At 32.4% G+C, this 19,285-nt stretch overlaps 2 protein-coding genes across 3 annotated transcripts; one reads left to right on the top strand and one right to left on the bottom strand.

Moving 5' to 3' along the window:
* The first annotated feature begins 1,012 nt into the window (after positions 1-1,012).
* Positions 1,013-2,920, top strand: LOC106339690 (eukaryotic translation initiation factor 5B). Of its 2 annotated transcripts, none has more exons than XM_013778546.1 (9): positions 1,013-1,160; positions 1,275-1,352; positions 1,432-1,503; positions 1,584-1,697; positions 1,804-1,851; positions 1,950-2,084; positions 2,194-2,291; positions 2,379-2,592; positions 2,685-2,920. In XM_013778546.1, exons 1-9 carry the CDS (start codon positions 1,118-1,120, stop codon positions 2,768-2,770), a joined length of 888 nt encoding a protein of 295 aa, XP_013634000.1. In that variant the 5' UTR covers positions 1,013-1,117; the 3' UTR covers positions 2,771-2,920. The 2 variants fall into 2 exon arrangements, with proteins under 2 accessions (XP_013634000.1, XP_013633999.1); XM_013778545.1 differs by having other exon boundaries at positions 1,020-1,160; positions 1,263-1,352.
* A 2,617-nt stretch (positions 2,921-5,537) lies between these two features.
* LOC106340173 (proline dehydrogenase 2, mitochondrial) lies at positions 5,538-8,468 on the bottom strand. The gene is made up of 4 exons (XM_013779038.1): positions 7,849-8,468; positions 6,311-6,962; positions 5,776-6,016; positions 5,538-5,699 (listed from the first exon to the last, which is right to left on the bottom strand). The coding sequence occupies exons 1-4, from the start codon at positions 8,350-8,352 to the stop codon at positions 5,666-5,668; spliced, it is 1,431 nt and encodes a 476-aa protein (XP_013634492.1). The 5' UTR covers positions 8,353-8,468; the 3' UTR covers positions 5,538-5,665.
* Between the last annotated feature and the right edge of the window lie 10,817 nt (positions 8,469-19,285).

Raw genomic sequence — 19,285 nt, 5'->3', positions numbered from 1 at the left:
GAAAATGTTGTTTGGTTTCAAAGAATAGATGGACCCAACATACATCAAATAAGTATTTTATCCAAATTATTATACCTGAAATCACATATCTAACTAAGATTAAAATGCAATGATATCTAATAAAATATTTTATTTATTTATAAATATAAGTAAAATCGATTTAAAACCTTTAAACAAGCGAAAACGTGTAAAAATATTATACACGTCCATGAGAACATAATGATACATAATATAGTTGTTATTTTATAAATATAAATAAATTATTTAAACCCAAAAACAAAGAAAAGTGAATATTTAACAATTACTCCATTCGTTTCATAAAAAGAGTCATTTAGACATATGTCACGAAGACTAAGAAAATAACAAAATATACTAGGATATCCTTATTTAATGTACAATTATTTAAATGAGAAAATATATTCAAACAGAAATGATTTAAATAAACATATATTGGTTAGTTAAAAGGGTAATAAAGAAATTATGAAAAAATTGCATTGAAAATAGAGTGATTTTATAATTTGATTATTTTGTAAATATTTATATAAATCATGTAAGAATCAATTAATAATATTTTAAGAGGCCTGAAGCAAATTACCAATTAATCCTTGTTTATCCCTGATTAACTAATTTGGCATTTGGCCCTCTCTGCCCATATAGCACCTAGTGCAATTCCAAACAGATGATTGAACCGATAAACTCAAACAAATTTTAGATCTATGAAAACTTATGTTCCAAAATCAGAAAGTTATACTGGTTATGTTTTGTAAGATGTTTTAGCTTCAATTTTTGTGTCTACGAGAATCAGGCCTGACGAGACTACCAGTTGCAACTTTTGAAATAATCAAAAGCATGTTTAAAGTTTGTTTAGAAAGATAATAGTAGTAACCAATAGAATATAGTAAACCAACCCCAAATAACCGAACCGAAACGAAACGATTGAGTTGCAGATACCGGGAATGTTCCGGTTTAGGATAAATACGTATATGTCCGTCCCCTCTGTAATTGCAAAACCTCACAAAAATCAAAACCCTAATTTACATGGTCGCGACCTCGAACTTGTCCTAAAACGCCGACGCCGATAGTCGCCGTCAATAGTTTCTGACTCGAAAAAGAGAAGATGAAGGAAGGCAGAAAGCTGAAGAAGAGTAATCTCCACGGAGGTAAAAGTCTAAACCTTTCGCGTTTGTTTCTTCTTCTCTTATCATTACGATTTGCTTGATTGGGTTTCTGTTACTTGTTTGATTTGGACTCAATTAACAAAGGGTTTGCTTCAGCTCAAGTGGTTGAGAAAGTGCAGACGAAGATGAAAGAGAAAGTGAGCAATGTTGTACATCCTCAAGCTACAGTACAAGGTGAGAGTTTTGCCTGACAGATTGTGTTAATAAGAGGAGCTTAAGCTTAGTGTCTTTTGTTTTTTTCATGTCCTTACAGCTATCACGCCTAATAGAAAGAAGGTTGAATTGAAGAAGAAGAAGAAGAAGAAGAAGGTTGCCGAGGAAATAGGTGAGCACTTTTCCTTTTGGGAAGATGTAGAATTCATGCTATAGCTAGTTTGTTGGTGTTGAGTTTTAGTATCTTTACAGGTATCTCAAACGAGAAAATCAAAGGCAATAAGGGAAAGTTGAACAAGGCTAAGAATAAAAGGAAGGCCGATGAGATATCTAGTGGTCCTGTCGATGGTCATCTGATAAAACAAAGTATGTGTGTGTCCTTTTTCATTTGTGTTGGTCTGCACTCTGCACATGCTAGTTTCAACTTCTCGTATAGTATTTTCATTTACCAGCTCCTGTTTATGTTTGATAGCTGATGACGATACAAACGTGGCTAATGATGCAACTGAAACGAGAAACCGTAAGTTGAAAGCTTTGCTCTCCTAAAATTTTTGGTAGATTTTGCAATAACTGTGTGTTTTGTCTTCTTATTAACTAGAGTATAACTCGTCTTCTTAGGAAAGTCTAAGAAAAAGAGAAAGATGAAGCTGACCTCTACTAAAGAGATTGAAAAGAAGAACAAAGCTGAAGAAGAGGAGGAAGATGTTTATGAAATATCTTCAGGCGATGAAGATTGCTCCAGAGGAATGAAAAGTAAGCAGTTTCTTCCGTTATTAGCTTCAGTTGATTAGATATTAAGCAGTCTTCACTCTTGAATCTGTTCCCTTCAATAAAAACTGACAAGTCCTCTGTGAAACTGCAGAGTGGGTTACTGATTACTATGAGAACAGGCCCGGTTTAGACGAGCTGCAAAAGAGAATCGATGACTTCATGACTGCTCACGAAGAACGCCTTGAGCAGGTTCTTTTGTCTCTCCTACATTTTGAAGCTTTAATGTATATATATTCTCGTGTTACTACAACGTTTTTGTATGTTGCTGTCATATAGGAGAAACAAGAGCGAGAAGCTAAAGCAGCAGAAGGCGGTTGGACCGTGGTCGTGCATCATAAAGGGAGGAAAAAGACAACAGACGCTGAATCTGGAACAGCTGTTGGATCTGTTTCTCAGGCTGCTTTGGAAGATAAGGTAGCTAAGAAGAAAAAGACTGAGATTGTCGGTCATGGTTTCTACCGTTTCCAGAGGCGAGATGCACAACGAAGTGGTAAGTCTTTGCTTCTTATATATCCAAGAGTTTTGTTTTTCTTTGTTTATTGTTCTGATTCTGATGATTGTTTCTTGGGTTGTGTTTGATAGAACTCTTGGCGCTTCAGACTAAGTTCGAGGAAGACAAGAAGAGGATACAACAAATTCGAGCTGCTCGCAAGTTTAAGCCTTACTAAGAACCAAACAGATCCTACATGGATCATATAGAGGTTTGTGAGCAATATCATGTGTTTTTACGATCAATTTTTGTAATTGACAATTTCATGAGCTTTTGTGGGTGTTTTTACCCTTGAAAGATTATATTTTATCAACCTTTTGAAATCGAATTCAAAATATTTAGTGTGAAAACTTTTACAAAAAAAAAGGAGAAAATTGGAACGCTTTTGCCTTTGAAGCTGTTTTCCACTTGCCTGTTTCCACCTTTGACTAGTACAAACCACTAGTTGATGACCCAGCCAACAATGTGGCAATTCCACTGCTTATCTAAAACAACACGTTTAATTTAAGTCCGTCAAAATTTTGTGACTAGACAAATACAAAGACAAAGATTTGATCTTGTAGGAGAAATTGCTAGAAATATGGTTATGGTGGGTCACTTTACAAAATAATAATCACATAAAATAGTTTAGAGAATGATTTTTACCCTTTTTTTTGCTAAGTGTGTAAATATCATTAACTGGTAAGGGTAATGAAGTCTGATTACAAAGTGATTGTAATCTCATTTGCTTGAAAGCTAGACTGATCCTAAGGGTCTCAAAAAAGTTTTTTAAAAAAAACAGAGAACCAAAACCAAGATCTAAAACATGTTCACAATTGAGCAAAAGCATAGAACTACACTAACTGCAACGAGCAACAACTTTATCCTTGCACACGCACTTCCTAGAACCCGGACTAAGCCATTAGGAAACGAGGAGCAGGTTAATAAAATGTTGCTTTGCCGAAGACTAACCCGAAGGTGCTCTCAAGCTGCGATGACGGACAATTGGCGAAACCAATCCGGTGCAAGCTGAGGAACACTTCGTTGAAAACAACACCAATAACCTTTAGCAAAATTATAAACAAAATAGTAAAAATCTTCAAAAAATTTGGTGAGTTGCAGTTGCGCTTCGTTTATACTTGTTGATTTAGAATGCTATCATCTAATCTAGTAAGACGTTTCATATACTTGACAGGTACTCATCAGTAAGTCATGTACTCCACATTCTCTCTCAGTTCGTACAAACTAAAAGCAGAACATTGGCTCGCGACATTCAAGGTTGCTAGGTATTTTGAAGGCACTATTGGTCAAGAGATTATTTTATAGCCTCAAAATCATTTCACTTGATGGTATGGTTCTTATTGGGTGGCTTGTCCTATTACTCAATATGTTCTATTACTAGTTGGATTGTTCAGTTTAGATATCTCCTAAACACTTCAGACTTGACAGTCTGTTGTTCATATGTGGAAGCTGAATATCCCCCATGAATGCTGTCAATTAGGAACTCACATTGCTTAAAGTGTTTCTTCCTGAGTTTAGCATCGGTCATGACAAACGAATAATGATCCTTTGTGATACTTAATTTACATTAGAAAAGTTTTTATGTCGTTTTCAACAAATAAAGCATATCAAAGTAGAATGTCACTGTATCCGTGATAAAAGCGTCAAAGGTGTTTTTTCAAATTGATTTTTTAAATTAGCATGCGCCGACTTTAGAAAGAAAAAAGATTAAGATATCTCATATATATTAATTGAGGATTATTTAAAAAGTTGTAACCTTGAATTTGTATTAAACTAAAAAGAGACTTTGTTTAGGTGTCACTTAATTAAGATGACAATTTAGCTTACGTGACAGTTTAAAAATCAATTGAAAAAAATGTTGGTCCAAATCTAATTATTAGGGATCATTATATTAAACCAAAATATAAGAAGAGTCTATTCTTTCCTTAAATAAAAGCTACATAATTACCTAATGTGTTTAACATATATATGACAATTAATGACTATGAATAATAAAGATTTGATAACAATTTTTGCATTCTTCTTCATTTTTGTTTAATTTTATATTATTAAAAAAAAATTAAAGAATCACATTAACCATATAATAACAAAATTATATTTTTTCATTATATGTTATATTTTGAATTTTTAAAATGACTTTAAATTACAAAAATGAGGAACCTTATATATGTTATATTCTAAATTTTTTAAAACGACTTTAAATTACAAAAATGAGGAAACCTTGTATGTTATATCTTTTTTATATGTTATATTTTTTCTTGTATGTTATAGTTTGAATTTTTGAAAACGACTTTAAATTACAAAAATAAAAGTTTTTCTTAAGTATACGATTAAAAATATTAAAATGACATGTATCAGTTCGGTGGTTTATCTGAAACCTATCAAAACTATATGAAAGATAAATGTCAAAAATAATTCAACTGTGGAAACAGTGCTGTTTATTTTTTTCAAGAATGTGTTCGGTGAAAAAAATAAAAATTTTGTATCATAATTTTTTTAATGTCCAATCCGATCAACCCATGATATATTAATTATAGTTTAGATCCACAATATTTAATAAAAATTGATCTGGTCCAACGAAAAGAAATTATATAATAACAACAGAAGATATTGTATATGTATAAATAAAATGATCAAATATATAAAAATAAATAGAGAATATATAAAAATAAATTCACCATGTGCAAGACGCATGTCTTATCCTAGTTACATGTACGTTGTATAATTTTCTGTTGACACTAGGATTTAGTTTCTAATAGCATAGAAGTGTACAAATACTTGACTTAATGGTCGATTTTAGGCTTTGTTAAATTCTTAAAGTAGGTCATAAAATTAGAACTTAGTTTCGTTATCAAAATATATTATTATTTTGTATTTACCGATCAAGTATAGTTTTGAGTAAAATTAAACTTGACGTAAAATTTCTTTCGTTATTTTTTTCTTAATTAAAATATATATAAAAGGCAAAACATGAAGAAGACACTATTAACTTAAAATCAATCATATATAGTGCATCAACAAAATATAAAATAACATATAATAAAATGATCACGAAGCCATTATTCTGTTTTCTTCACCGAGCCATTATTCTCCTCTTAAGCTCCATCCTTCAAATACACAAACACAACACAACATTAATAACCAAATATTGACCACCATCGACGTTTACTAACGGATAGTTACCTCATAAGTTGGCGGTCTAGAGCACCGGTGGACATCATACCGCGGTTCTCATATGCTCGTCGGATAAGGTATGGAACCGCGGTTTCAACCGGCCCGTACGGCATGTACTTGCTCACATTGAAACCAGCCCTTTTCAATCCTAATGATAAGGCATCCGACATCCCGTAAAGCTGCGCAAACTCGATCTTCCCGTTCTCTTTATCAATTCCTAGCTCACTTGCTTTCCTTGCACCTAGTTTACCTGTCATGAATCACAAATGGGAAAATGATCAATATAATAATACATACGGACAACTTCGTCCTAAAATGAAATATCTGGATCTACTATGTTATAGGAGATGCCAAAAGATAACGGAAAGAGAATAAATGCATACAATGATTTAACATAGTTAACCAATTTGGTTACGTCCACAGATAAAGAGAAATTTGATTAACTGGAAGATGAAGGTATTTTAGATTCCTATATTTCATTAGGTTCACTATTTATTAAGTGTGGCCGGGACTCTTAATTAAAAAATATGGTTCAGTGGCTTACCAGAATCGGTGTTGTGAGTCGCTAGAATGACGGCAATCCCCGTTCCATTAGAGGCTTTCTCCATAAGGAAACCCATACACTCATTATAGCAAGCATGCGTTTCTTGAATGGTGTCGTGGACCGGTGACTTGTAACCCAAGGAAGCTGCTAACTTAACTTCACTAGACATATAAGCACCTCTCACCAACTTAAACCCAATAGGAACCTTCATTTTCTCGGATTCTCGTAGCGCCAAGTGCAACCTCTCTCCCGCATCTTTCAAATAAGCTTGAATCGTGTTGTAGACAATGGGTCGACTTTTGTCGGAATTGAACATAATTGCTGACCAATACGCCATGTAATCGATTGCCGGTTGGAGAATCGTATCTTCGGCATCTATTAGTAACGGTACATTCGATTCTTGGCATCTAATACATATGGATTTAATGCGTTCGTGAGCTTTATCAAGCTCTTGTTCTTCCACTACGGTTAATGGTTCCGGTTCGGAGATTGTGTGATAGAGAGGACTTGAACCGGAGAAAACCGGAAATGAATGGAGTTTCCATGGAAGTTTGAAACTTGGGTTCTTGTATTGCCAACGAAGCAAATCACTTACACGTTTTAAGAGACTCATTGGACAAATCGCTGTGATCTTAATCACCACGGAGCTTAACTGTTTCGGCAAAGACAAAGGAAAATTAATTAATCATTGAACCGGGATAAACCAGGATTTTTGTGAACGTAAGAATATTCTTCGAATGTAGTTGACATTTTGGATTACCAAATAAAGTTCACATTGCGTGATTAATGTGTTAACTTTAAAGTCTGACTAGGACCCGACGTGGCTTTGATTATTCTACATTTAATTAGAAAAGAAAAATTCAGACTTGGTGTTTCTTGTTGTGGTTTTTAAGGTTTTGGTCTTCTTCTTCTTCTTTTTTCTGACAGCAACGTTTTGGTCGGTTTCTTACTGCATTTCCATATAATACAATATTGTAGATCCAACTTGCACTAATTAATTAGTGCATTTCCATATAATACAATATATATGATTTTTGTAGATCGAATCTCCACAAAATAATTATATTATATGTATCCCACTAATATATTTGATCTATATAAATGTGATTAATTTTATTAAGGAAATTCTACTTCTCTTTAAAACAGGTTAAACTGCTGCAAAATCGAGTAAAACAAAAAACTGATATTCGTGAAAAAAACCACACATACATATATATATATATATATATATATATTGTTTTTTAATCAAAATATTTTTCCACAAAATGTTCACCAATATACGTTGTTCATTAATATAATTATTTAGAATAGGCTTTCAAGTTTTTTACTTCATATAGTTTGCAATGTCCGAGACAATATATTTTTTAATAAACACAATAGGAAATGTTTACACCAATTTTTTTTTTGATGAAACTATGTGAAAGACCGTTCTGGAAATAGGGAAAGTGATATACAAAAAAAAAAACTCTTTAGCTTAGAAAAATGAAGCATAAAAATAAATGAGGATATGTTCAAAAAAATAAATGAGGATATCTTACATGAGACGTAGGTAGGGTTTTGGCAGCTTCAACAGTCTCAATGAACTTCTTGATGTTGTTCTCACATTCACCACCGTCTTCTGCGTGTTCAACGCCATACACTAACATCCCTTTAAGCCCCCTCAACTCATACACACTCCTCACGCGCCTTGCTGCGGCAGCGGCGTCTTCACCTGCACAGAAATGGTCGTAAAACGTTCCTTTCACGAAACGGAGGACCAAATCCCGTGTTATGGTCGCGTCCATGAGTTTCGAACTCATAACCCACGATCCAAAATCGACCATAGGGCCTATGGCCGTAGCATGAAGAACGGCAGTTGAACGGACAAGGTCGGAGATTGGGACAGAAACAAAGAGTCTAGCTTGGTCGGAGAGATCGAGGTCAACGTCTGTTTTTGGTTGGTCAAAGGAAAGAATCTCCGGGACGACGGTGGACGGAGGACCGACGGGACTCAAGGTGGAGAAACGGTGGATGAGGTGTGGTCGGAGGAAACGGTTTGCCATGTAAACGATTAGAGAGTTTTTGGTTTCTTTCCTTTTCTTGTGTCCCTCTTTTTTCTTCACAAGCGTTTTTGTGTGTTTTGGGGTTTGTGTGTATGTTATTGGTAGATGCTACAAGTATTTATACAAAAACAGGGCTTTATGTTCTCTATATGGTCATATATGATAACGTACGTAGGTCTGAATAGATAATATAAGTTTAAATTTTTCTTAAATTGGGATGGAATCAGGAAAATAATATGCAAAAAGTTAGGTGAGAATCTTTTCTAAGGTGAGAATTGACTAAATTTTGGTTTGGCTAGAGTTACTGAATTTGTAAAAAATGTTTATATATATATATATCATCTCACCTTTTTCATTCACTTTTTCTCATGAATTCATATGGATTTATATATTTAGAGGACTGAAATAAAAAAAATCTACCAGAAAAGTTAGATATTTTAATGACTGATTTTCAGTTTAAGGAATAAACTTTAAACTTTGGATTTAAACTTTTGATAGGCAAAAAAAACTGAAGTTATTTCTTCATGGTGCAATTTGCATAGCCCAAATCACGTGGGTTTCTATTTTTAATTGCAAAAAATGTTATCATTTAATAAGAGAATATTGATAAACAATACTCGTTTCAGAAAGATGTATATTTTAAGATCTTCAACATTTATTAAGAAAACATATCAGATTTTAGTTAGCAATACTTTATTTTCGTAATTAGCTATTCCCCATAATTTTTAATCAATAGAATTTTAAAAAACAATTATGTTTTTTAAAGTTTATAATTTACTATTAATTTATGCATTGAAAATGTGAAAAATGTATATTTTGAAACAATTTTTTCCTCTAAAACATAGATCTTTTGGAAATGGAGGGAATAGTTTTTTTATAATAGATTTCATATTTGTTTTATAAAAAAACCGTTATGGAGTTTACATGAAACCGTCAAATTACGAGTTTTTTTCTATTTTTAATTGCAATAAATGTTATCATTTAATAAGAGAATATTGATAAACAATACTCGTTTCAGAAAGATGTATATTTTAAGATCTTCAACATTTATTAAGAAAACATATCAGATTTTAGTTAGCAATACTTTATTTTCGTAATTAGCTATTCCCCATAATTTTTAATCAATAGAATTTTAAAAAACAATTATGTTTTTTAAAGTTTATAATTTACTATTAATTTATGCATTGAAAATGTGAAAAATGTATATTTTGAAACAATTTTTTCCTCTAAAACATAGATCTTTTGGAAATGGAGGGAATAGTTTTTTTATAATAGATTTCATATTTGTTTTATAAAAAAACCGTTATGGAGTTTACATGAAACCGTCAAATTACGAGTTTTTTTCTATTTTTAATTGCAATAAATGTTATCATTTAATAAGAGAATATTGATAAACAATACTCGTTTCAGAAAGATGTATATTTTAAGATCTTCAACATTTATTAAGAAAACATATCAGATTTTAGTTAGCAATACTTTATTTTCGTAATTAGCTATTCCCCATAATTTTTAATCAATAGAATTTTAAAAAACAATTATGTTTTTTAAAGTTTATAATTTACTATTAATTTATGCATTGAAAATGTGAAAAATGTATATTTTGAAACAATTTTTTCCTCTAAAACATAGATCTTTTGGAAATGGAGGGAATAGTTTTTTTATAATAGATTTCATATTTGTTTTATAAAAAAACCGTTATGGAGTTTACATGAAACCGTCAAATTACGAGTTTTTTTCTATTTTTAATTGCAATAAATGTTATCATTTAATAAGAGAATATTGATAAACAATACTCGTTTCAGAAAGATGTATATTTTAAGATCTTCAACATTTATTAAGAAAACATATCAGATTTTAGTTAGCAATACTTTATTTTCGTAATTAGCTATTCCCCATAATTTTTAATCAATAGAATTTTAAAAAACAATTATGTTTTTTAAAGTTTATAATTTACTATTAATTTATGCATTGAAAATGTGAAAAATGTATATTTTGAAACAATTTTTTCCTCTAAAACATAGATCTTTTGGAAATGGAGGGAATAGTTTTTTTATAATAGATTTCATATTTGTTTTATAAAAAAACCGTTATGGAGTTTACATGAAACCGTCAAATTACGAGTTTTTTTCTATTTTTAATTGCAATAAATGTTATCATTTAATAAGAGAATATTGATAAACAATACTCGTTTCAGAAAGATGTATATTTTAAGATCTTCAACATTTATTAAGAAAACATATCAGATTTTAGTTAGCAATACTTTATTTTCGTAATTAGCTATTCCCCATAATTTTTAATCAATAGAATTTTAAAAAACAATTATGTTTTTTAAAGTTTATAATTTACTATTAATTTATGCATTGAAAATGTGAAAAATGTATATTTTGAAACAATTTTTTCCTCTAAAACATAGATCTTTTGGAAATGGAGGGAATAGTTTTTTTATAATAGATTTCATATTTGTTTTATAAAAAAACCGTTATGGAGTTTACATGAAACCGTCAAATTACGAGTTTTTTTCTATTTTTAATTGCAATAAATGTTATCATTTAATAAGAGAATATTGATAAACAATACTCGTTTCAGAAAGATGTATATTTTAAGATCTTCAACATTTATTAAGAAAACATATCAGATTTTAGTTAGCAATACTTTATTTTCGTAATTAGCTATTCCCCATAATTTTTAATCAATAGAATTTTAAAAAACAATTATGTTTTTTAAAGTTTATAATTTACTATTAATTTATGCATTGAAAATGTGAAAAATGTATATTTTGAAACAATTTTTTCCTCTAAAACATAGATCTTTTGGAAATGGAGGGAATAGTTTTTTTATAATAGATTTCATATTTGTTTTATAAAAAAACCGTTATGGAGTTTACATGAAACCGTCAAATTACGAGTTTTTTTCTATTTTTAATTGCAATAAATGTTATCATTTAATAAGAGAATATTGATAAACAATACTCGTTTCAGAAAGATGTATATTTTAAGATCTTCAACATTTATTAAGAAAACATATCAGATTTTAGTTAGCAATACTTTATTTTCGTAATTAGCTATTCCCCATAATTTTTAATCAATAGAATTTTAAAAAACAATTATGTTTTTTAAAGTTTATAATTTACTATTAATTTATGCATTGAAAATGTAAAAAATGTATATTTTGAAACAATTTTTTCCTCTAAAACATAGATCTTTTGGAAACGGAGGAAATAGTTTTTTTTATAATAGATTTCATATTTGTTTTATAAAAAAACCGTTATGGAGTTTACATGAAACCGTCAAATTACGAGTTTTTTTCTATTTTTATTTGCAGTTTAAGGTATCATTTAATACGAGAATATTGATAACCTATAATATTGATTGTAGATTCCACATTTGCTTTATAAAATAAACCGTTATTGAAGTTAGAGAAAATTCTTAGGATAACCCATTTTAGTTTATCTTCACAAAAATAGTTTTCGAAAAAGAAAATGATCAAAACAAGATTTATTAAAGGGTAAAAATATATTTATACTATAGGGTTAACTAATCTAGATTTAGGGTTTAGAGTTAAAGAGTAGGATTTTAAGGATATAGTTTCAAAATTTTAAAAATAAAAATTAAAAATTTCAAAATAAAAAGAAACTGTTTGAATCATTTTTTTTATTGAGAGTTATTTTTGTGACAAAAACTTAAAAATAACTATCTTAGAGAATTGCACTTGAAGTTAACATGATTAGGATTGATATATGTTTGCAGATAAGGATTTATCACACAAATTTCCTTCCTTTATTTGTCAATCACACGCCCAACTAGTATAAGTTTATAAGAGAAGAGTCAGAAATTATTAATCGTGAGAAATTATTAACATATGTTGTCAAACCAAAAAAATAAATATCAAAATATTAATAGTATTTTTCCCCTCACCCAAAAATAAAAAGAAAAGAAAAGTAGAAACAACGCTATTTTCGTGATTTAAATCAAAATTTTAAACTGCAGGGAAGAATTTCGGCGTAATTTCCTGACATAACATGTTTGTTTTGGATAAAACTAATCATATCTAGAAAGTCTGAGTCAGAGACACTAAGGATGCATAGATGTGATTGGATAGCTCATACTTATTAAATTGAATGTAAATAATCTCCCTCTGTTTCGTTATAAGTGTCGTTTCAGCACACGGATTAATAAAACAATTAATTTTGTACATTTTCTATAAAAACACTAATATCTATACACCTAACCATATTTCAACTAATAAAAAAATAAATTTTGCATAAATTAATAAATTTTGCATTGAAAATCAAAAACGACACTTATTTTATAACGAAAAAAATTCTCTAAAACGATAATTAATATGAAACGGAGGAAGTATTTGATTTAAAAAAAAAATTATTGAACCGTCTACATTTGTCTTCGCGGTCACTGGCTGGTGAATCGAATTAAACATTATTACCTTAACTAATGAATCTTTTGACTTTGCTCAGTTGGAAACTTCTGATCATTGCATGAATTTAGGAAAACTTTTTCCCCTAAAATTGTTTTTTTTGTGCTAAAATCTTTCCCCTAAAATTGCAAATATTTTAACTCCATCGATTTCAATTTAACCGTTGTTGTAGCATAAATTTTTGCTATAAAATAAATTACCTGAACTATTGAATCTTTTGACTTTGCTCAGTTGGAAACTTCTGATCATTGCATGAATTTAGGAAGACTCTTTCCCCTAAAATTGTTTTTTTCTGTGCTAAAATCTTTCCCCTAAAATTGGAAATATTTTTACTCCATCGATTTCAATTTAACCGTTGTTGTAGCATAAATTTTTGCTATAAAATAAATATCATTTATTCATTAATTTTTCTCCTTTATCCTTAATTTTGTTTAAAAATTAATAAATATCATGGACTTTCAATAGTTAGATAAGAATAAAATTAAATATTTGACTAGTTTTTCTGTTTTAATACGTTTGATGCTGCACAAAATCGAATTTTATTCATTTATTTACGTGTATTTACGTTTATTCGTTTTGATAACTTCAACGTTTATTCTTCTTCGTTTCCGTTATTTCTTTCTTATGAATCTGAAATGCTTATTGGTGTGCTACAACCGGACGTTACTGATACAGAAAAGTAAATAGCCGGAAAAGCCATCTCTAACTTTTCTCTTTTTTTTTTCTTTTGCTAAAATCTCTGACTTTTCTTAAAGCAAGAGTTATTTCATTTGTAGAGAAATATTAATTCAAGAGTATTACTCCCTCAGTTTATAAAATTAAGATTTTCTGAGTTTCAATTTTGTTCCACAAAATTTTTTTTGTACATTACTCCCCTTTTCCCAAACGTAAGATGTTTTAAAAAAAAATAATATTTTAATATATAAGATGTTTTCATTTTTCTATGTAACTTTTACTTTATTAAAAACAGTACAACCAATCATATTTAATAATCTATTTTGTAATTGGTTGACTATCATTAATTTATAGTTCTAATGTTGTTTTCTAGACAAAAATTAACTTTTCTTAATATGTGCATTTTTAACTAAACATCTTATATTTAGAAACAGAGGGAGTACTATTTTTCTTTTAAAAGTGTAGCAGAAGCTACTAAATTGACAATGAGCCAATCCAGAACTGAGATGACCACAATTCAAACAAGTCTCCTCGTCGTGAAAAGAACCAAATGACACCATTGGACCCTCAGAAGCGACACTTTGTTCCGAGGAAAAAGAACCTACACCGGTCTCTTCTGCACCAACTCGGGTAAGAATTGATGAAGAGTCAAGTCACCCAAACATAGCGGTATCTGAAGGAGCTCATAATCTTTCAATGAAAGCGAGAGCACACGAGTTAAAAAACACGAGAAGCACATGTAAGGACAGAGCAGTCACTGGAGAAGAAGACACCACATCCATAGATGACAAAGCAAACCACAAAACTTGGACACACACATGCATACTCGGAGAGAAACAACAGCTACACAACCACCGCTGATCTGCGTATGCGCGGATGGGAGAACGCCGCCTATCCTGAGCATAGATAAGACTCAGAACCGCGACAGGATGCTGAGTCGAGGAAGAACGAGTTTACTTCAACTCCACTCCACACAAAGAACAAACTTCGAATACTAGATGAGGCAAAGAACAGAGGAGAGAACCTGATGCTGAACCACAGTAGCCTCCAAATCCTATAGATATCACCAGATCTAAAAGTTTAAAACAGATATAGAAGAGATCTACATCCAAAAAAGCCGACTCATTTTCCCTGCCAACCCTCGCAGACTCGTCAGAACTTCGGAGGAAAGCAGCAACGACGGATCTATCACCCCCGGCGCAGATCTAGATGGCCACCAGTGATGCAAAATCCAGAGTTACAGACATATCATCGATGAGAAGAAGCACAACAAAGAAGCAAAGAGTAAAAAAAAGATAGAGGATGGAGGAGCCTCCGGTGCCGGAGCTCACATATAGCGACGCCGGAGCAAGGCAGCGATGAGAGAGATTTGCTCTTTTTAGAGAGGGATGAGATAGAAATTTATGTTTTTTTCGGTGACGTGAGATTTGATTACTTAGTAAAATGGAGTAGCTTTCCATGTTTCCATGTATGTGTATTCAGTGAGTAAACAAATCAAGATTTTATAACGCCATGTAAGCTCACGGCTAATGGGCCACCCACATCCACTCTCTCGGCCCGTGGACCTCATTCCTTTTCAACGGTTTAGGTCTGGGCATCCGGGTCTTCGGGTCGGGTATTGTCGGATCCGGGTCCTTCGGATCCTAGCAATTTAGACCCATACAGGTACCTATAACTTTTCGGGTCGGTTCCGGATCGTGTCTTGTCGGGTCCAGGTCGGTTCGGGTCTATAATTTCAATACCCGTAAAATACCCAAAAGTTTTGGGTATATTTCGGATCCGGGTCGGTTTGGGTATTTAGGACCCGAAATAGACCCAAAATACCCGAACTGGATCCGAAAACTCTAAAAATACCCGAAGAACCGCAAAAATACCCAAAAATTTATCCAAAATCAGACCCGAAAACCCAAAACATACCCGAATTTTACTTGAATACCCAAATTATATTTTCTAAAAATCTAAAATTTCACCAAAAACCTATAATTATACCCGAAAATCCAAACCCGAAACTTTTAAAAAAATCCAAAATACAAAAAATATACCCAATCACCCAAATATACCTAATATATACAATTATTTGCACGTACTTCGGGTATCCGAACGGGTCTCGAGTAGGACCCGGTCCCGAACCGAGATCCGCGGGTCCAAAAAAAAGACCCAATAGGTACTTAGCATGGACTCGGACCCGAACCTGTATTTTCGGGTCGGTTCCGGTTTGGGTCTTCGGGTCCGGGTAAAATGCCCATGCTTACAACGGTTGGTGCATTAATTTTCCAAAGGCCCGAAAGTCATGTTTGCTGATCCTGCAATCACCACATGACTTTTCCCCTTGCTTTGGCCTTACTCACACGGTATCGCAAATCACTTCCCGATATGTCACCCATCCTTCCACTACTCCAGCTCAAGCATGCTCAACTCTAGAGTTCTAAACGGATGTATGACAGAAAAAGTAAGTCAATTTTGGTGATATAGGTTGCCGAATCAATTATCTTAAGCCTTTTTTCCATATATCACAACTCGGGATGTTATAATTCACCCCCTCTCAATGAACGCAATGTCCTCGTTACGCCCAACGACAGATCTCAAGATGCCTCTCGGGTCAGAACCGAGATGGCTAACCTGGCTCTGATACCACTTATAATCCCCCGTCCACCCACACCCGCTCTCTCGGCCCATGGGCCCCATCCCGTTCTAACGGTCGGTGCATTAATTTTCCAAAGGCTCGAAAGTCATGTTTATTGACTCTGCAATCACTACATGACCTTTCCCCGTGCTTTGGCCTCACTCACACGGTATCGCGAATCACTTTCCGGTAGGTCATCCATCCTTCCATTATTACTCCAGCTCAAGCACGCTTAACTATGGAGTTCTAAATGGATGTATGACGGAAAAGGTAAGTCATATAGGTAGACAAATCAATTCTCTTAAGTCTTTTTCCATATATCACAACTCGGGATGTTATAATTGACCCTCTCTCAAAGAACACAACGTCCTCGTTACGCCCCGCGACAAGTTTCAAGACGCCTTTCGGGTCATAACCGAGATGGTTAACCTGGCTCTGATACCACTTATAACGCCCTGTCCACCCACAGATAATGGACCACCCACGCTCGCTCTCTCGGCATGTGGACCCCATCACGTTCTAATGGTCGGTGCATTAATTTTCTAAAGACCCGAAAGTCATCTTTAATGACCCTGTAATCACCACATGACCTTTCCCCGTACTTTGGCCTCATTCACACTGTATCGCGAATCACTTCCCAATAGGTCAACCATCATTCTACTACTTCAGCTCAAGCACGCTTAGCTCTGGAATTCTAAATAGATGTGTGATGGAAAAAGTAAATCAATTTTGGTGATATAGATGATCAATTCAATTCTCTTAAACCTTTTTTTTACGTATATCACAATGTTACAGATTTTCTCCCCTAAAATATTGCATGAAATGATTAATTTCATTTAACGAAAGGGATTAGTACAACAGAGCAACACAAAATCAACGAGTTAGGAAACCATTCAATTTAATATTCATCAGTGGAGATATTTTATAATCTTTAAACAGAAAGTTATCTATATTTTATAGTATCGATCAATTTACTGAAAATTATTTTTATATATTGGAACATGTGACATAATTTAATCTTAATATGAATATTCTGTGTCAAATAGAAAACATATAACTTTTATATTGAGAAAAAAAAGTCAGGAGGATTCCAAAAGACTTTTTCTTCCGGCAATTTTTATTAACTAAAAACCCAAATGGGCTAATACAAGGTATGTCAGGCCTTATAGTTTTGACCCGTGTTCTAAAACGCGGCCGCCGCGGGCAACTTTCCGGTGATTAAACGGTCGGCGGCTTGTGAACGTAGCGATTTGGTGGTAGGCGGAAGATTAGGCGGGGTGGTACAAATTTTTAGTTTTTTTTGTTAATTTGAACTCAAAAATCGGTTTCTATGTGATAGATTCACAAGTTTAAAGTGAAAACTACATTTAAAACCCAAAGAATTGAAAGATTATGCAAAAAAAAAACGATGGCGGCCGCAAATTCTGTTTCAGAAGCCGTGAAGCCCTAAAAGAAGGTTGAAGAAGACGATGAGTTAATTACATAAATGCCATTCACTTAAAAAAATCGAAAAATAAGCAAAATTGAATCAGATGGGAGTCGAAGCCGGAGGGGGAGAGCACTCAAGCTTAACATAACCACCAGACCACACATAATTTTTGTATTTTGCATACATAAGATAAAATATAAGGTAAAAACAAATCGGCGATTAATCCCCGTATACTCCCCGATTTTTCTATTAGGCGTTAGGCCCGGTCCGAGCGCCCGACTAACGCCTAGCGTAGTTTTGAACACAGGTTTTGACCCAACAAGAGTTTTAAGAGAAAAAAAATGAAATACTAAACCACAATTTAGGCAATTTAACATAAACACACTAATATTAATCAATGAATGCATCCAATTTTAAAAAGAGTTAATATTATTTAATTGATCACATAATATTCATAAATTAAAAAATGAATTGAAATATGAAAACAACTTACATTGTAAAGCAATTTGTTTTTACTAAAACTACCTATAATATAAAACAAAAGGGATTATCTGCTTTTTCTTTAAAATTACTACTTGGATCCAAACTAACACGTGGGCGGTATTAGCGATATCTAGTAGACATGTGTTTCAACACGTGTCGTCATGCGTAACCTTAATCTTCCACTGATTCAAATCTTCTTCGCCGTTCACCATTAGGATCCTCCTCCATAGCTTTTCCGTGTTCAGGTCTTCGGGTCGGGTTTCGGCCGGTTCTTTTTGGGTCCTAAACATTTGAACCCAATAGGTATTTGTAAATTTTCGGTTCGGATTCGGATCGGTTTTTCTCGGGTCCAGATCGGTTCAGATATATAATTAAAATATCGATAAAATATCCAAAATTGTCTGATTCATATAGGATCCTGATCGAGTTCGGATATTTAGGATCTAAAAATGACATTACATAATCAAACTCCATCAAATTTAGTCGATATTTGTCATATGTAACTAAAATTTTAGAAAATAACTTAGATTAAACTATCAATAATTAAAATAAAACATTTTTAAACTTTGAGTTGTACATTTTAAAGCTTAATATTATTTAAAAATATAACAAAATAATAACAAATATTGTTAACAAAAGATATTTCAACTAAATCATAAAATAATATATATATATATATATATATATATATATAAAATAGAACACAAAAAATCATAATTTTGGATATACATGTTCTTAAGTCGGCTACAAATCGGTTATTATCAGGTCGGATCTATTCGGGTCAGTTCTTTTCGGGTCCGGGTCTATTCAGGCCGGTTCCTTTCGGTTCCAGTTATTTCGAGTAAAAGAAATTTGGACCCAAAAGGTACTTGGATATTTTTGATTCGGCTTCGGGTAAGATATTTTCAGGTCGGTTCTGGTTCGAGTTTTCGGATCCATGTTAAAATGCTCAGGCCTGGCTTCTCCCAACATTCCTCAGCCTTTGTATATCTCCACTGCAAATAAGATCAGCTCATTACCATCAGAGCCGTGCTAGCACTAATAGCTGCCCAAAGCAATAAAGAAATAATTTTTTACTGTAGTTTAGTTTACCAGAACCATAGAACACATCATTTTTCATCTAAAATGTAACAAAACCATAGAACAAATCATTTACGCGGATTTTAGGGAAAACAATTATTTCCATATTTTGTTTGGTTTCTTAAAAAACCATGCATGTTTTCATTCTAATATATGTTTTTGGATTTTTGCTTACCCATAAAACTATTAATGAGTCTATGTTTAATAGCTTT

This window comes from Brassica oleracea, chromosome C4, assembly GCF_000695525.1.
Source record: "Brassica oleracea var. oleracea cultivar TO1000 chromosome C4, BOL, whole genome shotgun sequence".
In the NCBI taxonomy this organism is placed as follows: Eukaryota; Viridiplantae; Streptophyta; class Magnoliopsida; order Brassicales; family Brassicaceae; genus Brassica; species Brassica oleracea.
The sequence above is the reverse complement of the archived record's forward strand: the minus strand, read 5'-3'. Positions and strand labels throughout refer to the sequence as shown.

Excerpts from the sequence above, each read along its gene's own strand:
- LOC106339690 (XM_013778545.1), top strand. The coding sequence starts at position 1,118 with ATGAAGGAAGGCAGAAAGCTGAAGAAGAGTAATCTCCACGGAG. Across the intron at positions 1,161-1,262 it reads GAAGAGTAATCTCCACGGAG|GGTTTGCTTCAGCTCAAGTG; the intron begins GTAAAAGTCTAA and ends CAATTAACAAAG. Across the intron at positions 2,292-2,378 it reads ACGAAGAACGCCTTGAGCAG|GAGAAACAAGAGCGAGAAGC; the intron begins GTTCTTTTGTCT and ends GCTGTCATATAG.
- LOC106340173 (XM_013779038.1), bottom strand. The coding sequence starts at position 8,352 with ATGGCAAACCGTTTCCTCCGACCACACCTCATCCACCGTTTCTCCACC. Across the intron at positions 6,963-7,848 it reads AAACCCTACCTACGTCTCAT|TTAAGCTCCGTGGTGATTAA; the intron begins GTAAGATATCCT and ends TTGCCGAAACAG. Across the intron at positions 5,700-5,775 it reads CTAGACCGCCAACTTATGAG|GATGGAGCTTAAGAGGAGAA; the intron begins GTAACTATCCGT and ends GTGTATTTGAAG.